Below are 6,296 nucleotides of genomic sequence, written 5' to 3'. Positions count from 1 at the left end.
GGCACCTAAAGAGTGCGAAGGCTTGGCTAACATATCGGCCTCATAGTTAGTACAATGTGGCGTGAGTTTTTTTTTTTTGAGCAATGGGTACTTACGAGTTGCGACGTTGAATTTTTTTTTTTTTTTGAGAAACTGTTGCGACGTTGAGTTGCTCCTGGGCTACAGAACAGGCTTATCTCTTTTTTCTCGCGGGCCTACTCTTGTGTTGAAATGGGCCTCTGGCCCAAGCTTGTAGGAGGTTAGCCATGCCCAAATATTGCCAGATCTACCACAGCGCAGATATACCAGATCCATCGTCTGCCCTAACCTTGTTCCATCCCCACCCAACCTCCACACCCATCGACCGCCGGCGGCGGCGGCGGCGCCCGCAACTCTTCTCGCAATATTTGGGCCCAAACCTCTTCTGCCCTTGAATCTGGCGGCCGTAGATGAAGGAATCTCAAGTTCGTTCTGTGCTCGGATTGGAACAAGTAAGGAACAGGTGCCAGTCTCGTTGTGTAATCGGATTCGTCGTAGAAGAAAGAGACCGATTTCGGTTTGTATTAGAAAAAGGTGCTGTTTTTATATGTCCGCCCCTTGCGAGACAATAGTAAATCCGTCGATTTACGAATTGTATGCCAGCCTGAATCGGATCAGGACGAGGCTATAATAAGCGCTGGGCCGGAGCGTCGTTTCAAGAATATAATTATTTCTTTGCGTTTTGTTTGTCGCTGTAAGTTGTCTGTTTTGTTCCATTTGAGATCGGATCGCCATGAAGTTCAACAGAGGTCGCCGCCGCAGCCGTGATGTAAGTCGTTTTATTTTTATTTTTTTGCTTTATTTGTTCTTACTCCCTCCGTTCCAAATTACTCGTCGTGGTTTTAGTTCAAATTTGAACTAAAACCACGACGAGTAATTTGGAACAAAACAGACAACGGGGGAGTACAAATTATCGATCTATCACCGATGATTAATCCGTCCCCTTAACGCAGTCGAAAAAAGCAGCTTATTATGGGGAGGAAAGGCTAAGCGAGCTGCCAAGTGATGTTGTGGTCAAAGTCCTTGAGACGGTGAAAACACGGTTGAAGAAAGCAGCTGGTAATGGGGAGGACAGGCTAAGCGAGTTGCCCAATGACGTGCTGCTCAACATCCTCGAGAGGGTGGGTACGCTTGATGCCGTAAAAACCTGCATCCTGTCAAAGCAAATGCAGAAGCTGCCCGCTATGCTCTCGCAGATCGTAATTGATCTCAACCCTCACGATTTGATTCAAATGGATGGTGTTGTGGCTGATGTGACGAACAAGATCCTTACTACGAGGTCTCCACAGATCACCATTCGCAAGCTGAAGCTCAAATTTTTCTTGGTTCCCTCTCGCTGTCTCTCCATCGGCAAATCTGTTGGCCTCGCCATGGTGACCCAGAAATTGGATGCAGCTGAGTTTGAGATCATGACACAGAAGGATTTCAGCCATTGCACTGATGCCCATCGCCTGCTCTATGCTGAGAAATTCAATGATTTTGTTCGTGGTTGTCCGGATGCATTTGCTGGTCTCACGCGGCTGCATCTACGGAATATGAGGTTTGGTAAATCAGATATATCCAACATCCTTAGCCATTGCAAGTGGTTGGAGTTCTTGTCTTTCTTCGAGTGTGACGAGGGGGTCCGTTCGGTGCTCCATGTAGAACACGCTCAACTAGTTGAGCTTGTTATCATCTTTGGGAAATTTGAAACAGTGGAGCTTGCCTTTCTACCAAAGCTCCAGCGGATGTCCTATAGGGATTGGCAGTATGATGATAATCCCTTGGTTCTTGGTTTTGTCCCTCAGCTTTCGAAGCTCAGTCTTGCTTGCCCATACTTATCAGGCAAGACACTCAACTTAAGCAAGCTGCTTGCTAATGCCCCCACTGTAAGCGATTTGTATCTGGAGTTTCGAAGTGAAAAGGTAACTCACTCTAATCATTTCTATCCCATTCTCATTAACTGTATGATGCACAATTTATGCACAACTTGCATGCATTATTACTTCTAATTTGTTTTATCTCTCACAGATTTGGATTCAACCAGAATGCCCCAAAGTGCTTGCTCCTGTGCTTGCCAAACTACGGTTTGTGAATCTGGATCATCTTCGCGAAGAATGTGATATCTCCTGGACACTGTTCCTTCTTGAAGCGGCACCATACCTAGAGGAGCTTTGCATCACAGTATGGGACCATAAGTGCCGGATCGAGTCACAAAAGAGCGTCTCCAAGAAAACGGATGTGAAGTGGGAACCATCTGATCCTCATTTTAAGCAGAAGAATCTGGCAAGGCTGACTATCTACGGCTTCCAGTCCGATGACAATTTCATCGGATACATTAGACGTGTCATTCAAGCTGCTGTGAACATCAGGGAGGTATCCCTGCACTCCAGGAAGGTGTGCCCATTGTGTTTCGAAAGGTTTCCTCAGGTGGCGCTTCGTCCGTCGCGTTATCCACGGACAAGCGAGGAGCTTGATTTGTTGAGGGAGAAGATGACAGCCGCTTCGGCTATGGCTTCTCCTGTTATTCACTTCCGCTCATTAGGTTGAGTTGATGAAGATGAACCTCTATTTCAAAGACCCCAGTAGTAGCCACTACGTCGGCGCTATTGCATATTCTGCAGAAATGTATCTTGGCTACCAATTTGTTGGAACAACTCATTTAGCTATTTTCGACAAATGAATTGGATAAAATAAGCACGTCTATGTTGTGGGCGTGCAGTAACGTGCTTATGTTGAATACAGTCAATATTCAGTTCGAATGATGATCTGTTATTTTTTCAATCTTGTATTTATGAGAACCACAGCACTCTCTATTTTTCATGGACACTGAAATACTCCCTCTGTAAACAAAAAATATAAGAGTGTTTAGATCACTAAAATAGTGATCTAAACGCTCTTCTATTTCAAACAAATATAAGAGTGTTTAGGTCACTAAAATAGTGATCTAAACGCTCTTCTATTTCTTTTCGGAGGGAGCACAAACTTTGCTGACAACAGCTTTGCTGCAAGAAGAAAATGCACGTAAGAAACGGCAGTGTTCCTGTCCGTCCCCAGCGGCCAGCTCCAGCGCGACGCATTCGGGAGCAGCTCTGCAACTTTGCTGAAGATTTGCAACGATCGATCAGTTCATCAACGACCTCTGCACTTGGGTTTTGAACACAGGATTTATCTGACGTGATGTGGGGTTAGGGACTCTGCACGTTGGCTATTTGTGCCTGAAAGAAGTTCTTGTGTTTTTTTTTGAACTGGCACAAGAGAAAGTTGAGTGCTTGTGTATTTGGCCGGCTATAGCTGCAGCTAGCATGATTCCAGTTGGTTAATTTGATTTTTCATATCCTCCGATGATTGCTATGGTTTTGTTGTTTGCATCAACAACAACAAAATGACCGACCTGATTTTGGATGAGACATTAGTGTGTTACTATTCATTTTTCAAGAATTAGAATGTTTTTCTCTTACTTGTTGGAAATGGTAAAAGCTAAGGGGCCCCTTTGGAACGCATGATTCCAAAAACGTTGGAGTAGAAAATGTTTGACTAAAAAGTCATGGCATGTTCCTACAAGAATAAGGATTTGGATGCTACGCAGGAAAAACACAGAATTATAGGACATTTCCTTTTATTCAAAGAATTTCCATAGGGAGTTGCATGATTAGATTATTTAGGAATTTTTCTATGTAGATTTTTCATTGTTTGATTTTAGTATTGAATCCTATAATAAATTTTCTCAGTGTTCCTTTTCACGATGTTCACATAAAATTTTACAGTAGCTCAAATCTCCAGATAAGAAATTTGTAGGATTCCTCGCCTCTCTCCCATGGCAGCGGCAGCACCCAAAGGCGAGGAGGAGGGGGCATAGCATCCCATGGCAATGGCGGCGGTGGAGGGGGCAAGATACGTCTCAAACGTATGTTAAATAAGACGAACGGTGCCAAATCATATTCGAGCGGCACAATGTCGCTGCTTCGCACATGCAAGTGACAGCCAGATGGGCCGTCCCAATAGCTAGGATACGTGCAAGAGATCCCAGTTCTTGAAGGTTCCTGCTTTGGGAACCTTCCGAAGGTTCTGGTTCATATTTTTTTTCTTTTCTCTCTGTTTTTTTTCCTGTTGTTTTCTTGATGGTTTTCTTCCCTGTTCTCTTTTTCCTTGTTACTGGTTTTTTCCTTTTCTATAAACTTGCAAAACATATCATGTAATTTTAAAAAAAGGTGTTTAACATTTTAAAGGACGTTCATTTTTTCCAAAAGCTTCAAAATTTTGTTCATGTTCTTATGTTTTTTTTTGGAATTTCAAAGACGTTTGCTTTGTCAAAAAATGTTCCGAACTTTCAGAAAGTGTTCACAATTTTCAAAAAATGTTCATGCTTTACTTTTTTCACAGTTTTGAAAACTTTTCATGTTTTTAAACTTTCTTTTCAGTTAAAAAAAGCTTTACAATTTCGGGAAATGTTCTCAATTTAAAAAAATCACGTTTTTGGAAAAATATGAATTTTCAGAAAAAATCTGAATTCCAAAAAACAGTCCATGTTTTTGAAAACATATTTTCATCTTTAATAAAAAATTGACTAAAATTTTAGAAAAATGATCAGTACAATACACTAAAGCACTACTCGTTGATAGGCCAACCAACTCCTGTGCGAACCTCCCATGAACGGTGGCTTTAGCCCATTCGCTTCATCATTCCTCCGTCACAGTCGCAAGCCGCACATCGGTCGGTTGTGTGCCGGTTGCCCCTCTGCCTGCCGTGTGCCGTGCTCCCCCTCCCCGCCGTCGCCGTCGAGGTCCTCACAATCAAGCGGCTCCTAACCTAAGCGGCCATCTTGTTGTGTCGCTGTCCGCAATCGAAGCATTCCTTTTCATGCCACAGTCAGAAGCAAGTCCTCTTTCGATTCCAATCTCCGAGTCGCCACCCGGGACGAGATCCAAGACGCCGTATATCTTTTTTTTGCGGGGGCAACCACCGTATATTTTCCCAGGTGGCATGGGCGGAGCTATAGGGTGGCTAGGGTGGGTCGCGGCCCACCCTGGGATTTAGTTTCGGCCTATATGCTATACCTATACAGATGACCAGAGAAAGAAATTTTGGCCCAGTAACACTTTGACCCAAAACAACCCGCGCCCCTGAGCCTCTCTCGTTCTCAGCCAGACACAGGACCATGCACACCAGCTAGACACCATACACGCGACACTAAGGACAGATCATCAATCTTGTATTCTTGTTTAGTAAGAACACAAAGGTATGGCAAAAACAGGAAATGAAGGACATCTTGCAGATTGATGTGGAGGGTCTATCATCAAAATATCTAGGCCTTCCAACATATGTAGGACAAGCAAGGGCGAAGACTTTTCGAATATGTGAAGGAAAGAATTTGGAAAAAGATCCAAGGCTGGAAGGAGAAGTTGCTCTCAAAGGCAGGGAAGGAGACCTTGATAAAAGCCACATCACAAGCAATTCCAGTCTATACTATGACTTGTTTTGACATCACTAAGGGCCTATGTGAATAATTGAACACCATGATCAACAAGTACTGGTGGAGTCAAGTTGACAAGGAAAACAAAGTGCATTGGGTAAGCTCGGAGAAATTGATGAGAGTGAAGAAAAGTGGGGGCCTGGGCTTTAGGGAAGTCCATGCATTCTATCTAGCCATGTTAGCAAGGCAAGCATGGAGGCTGATTCAAAATCCTTCATATTTATGTGCACAAGTTCTCTGAGCAAGATATTACCCAAATGGCTCAAATATTGGAAGCAATCCCAACTCGTCACATCTCATATACATCGCATAGTATTCTTAAGGGAGTTGAACTTCTGAAAAAGGGATCATTTGGAGAGTTGGTAGCGGTGAGCGTATTAATATATGGGAAGACCAATTGATCCCAAGGAACAACACAAGAAATGTAATCAACCACCAAGGAACAACAAAAGAAAGGTAATCTACCACCAAGGAAATAATTTGATCACTAGAGTGAGTGAGTTGATTAATCCTATGACAAAGAATTGGGATGAGGATTTGGTGAAGCAGACCTTTATTCCAGAAGATGCAAGAATCATACTTCAAATCCCAATTCAAGAACACATCGACGACTTTATAGCATGGCACTTCGACAACAGAGGTACCTTTTCCGTTAAATCAGCCTATAGAGTAGCAAGACAAAGTGTAGCTTGATACGTCTCCAACGTATCTATAATTTTTTATTGTTCCATGCTATTATATTATCTGTTTTGGATGTTTAATGGGCTTTAATATTCTCTTTTATATTATTTTTGGGACTAACCTATTAACTGGAGGCCCAGTGCCA

General features: G+C 43.0%; 1 protein-coding gene across 1 annotated transcript; it reads left to right on the top strand.

The window, feature by feature from the left end:
* Positions 1-255: 255 nt before the first annotated feature.
* LOC123146208 (uncharacterized) lies at positions 256-2,781 on the top strand. Its single transcript, XM_044565817.1, has 4 exons — positions 256-470; positions 741-787; positions 972-1,922; positions 2,029-2,781. Exons 2-4 carry the CDS (start codon positions 752-754, stop codon positions 2,545-2,547), a joined length of 1,506 nt encoding a protein of 501 aa, XP_044421752.1. The 5' UTR covers positions 256-470; positions 741-751; the 3' UTR covers positions 2,548-2,781.
* The last annotated feature ends 3,515 nt before the right edge of the window (positions 2,782-6,296 follow it).

Source organism: Triticum aestivum, chromosome 6D (genome assembly GCF_018294505.1).
Source record: "Triticum aestivum cultivar Chinese Spring chromosome 6D, IWGSC CS RefSeq v2.1, whole genome shotgun sequence".
Classification (NCBI taxonomy): domain Eukaryota; kingdom Viridiplantae; phylum Streptophyta; class Magnoliopsida; order Poales; family Poaceae; genus Triticum; species Triticum aestivum.
Note: the sequence above shows the minus strand (reverse complement) of the source record. Positions and strands in the feature narration are given on the sequence as shown.

What these genes read in the sequence shown, in the direction of transcription:
- LOC123146208 (XM_044565817.1), top strand. Translation starts at nt 752, where the DNA reads ATGAAGTTCAACAGAGGTCGCCGCCGCAGCCGTGAT. An exon ending in GTCGCCGCCGCAGCCGTGAT is followed by an intron (nt 788 to 971) that starts GTAAGTCGTTTT and finishes CCCTTAACGCAG; the next exon opens with TCGAAAAAAGCAGCTTATTA. An exon ending in TGGAGTTTCGAAGTGAAAAG is followed by an intron (nt 1,923 to 2,028) that starts GTAACTCACTCT and finishes TATCTCTCACAG; the next exon opens with ATTTGGATTCAACCAGAATG.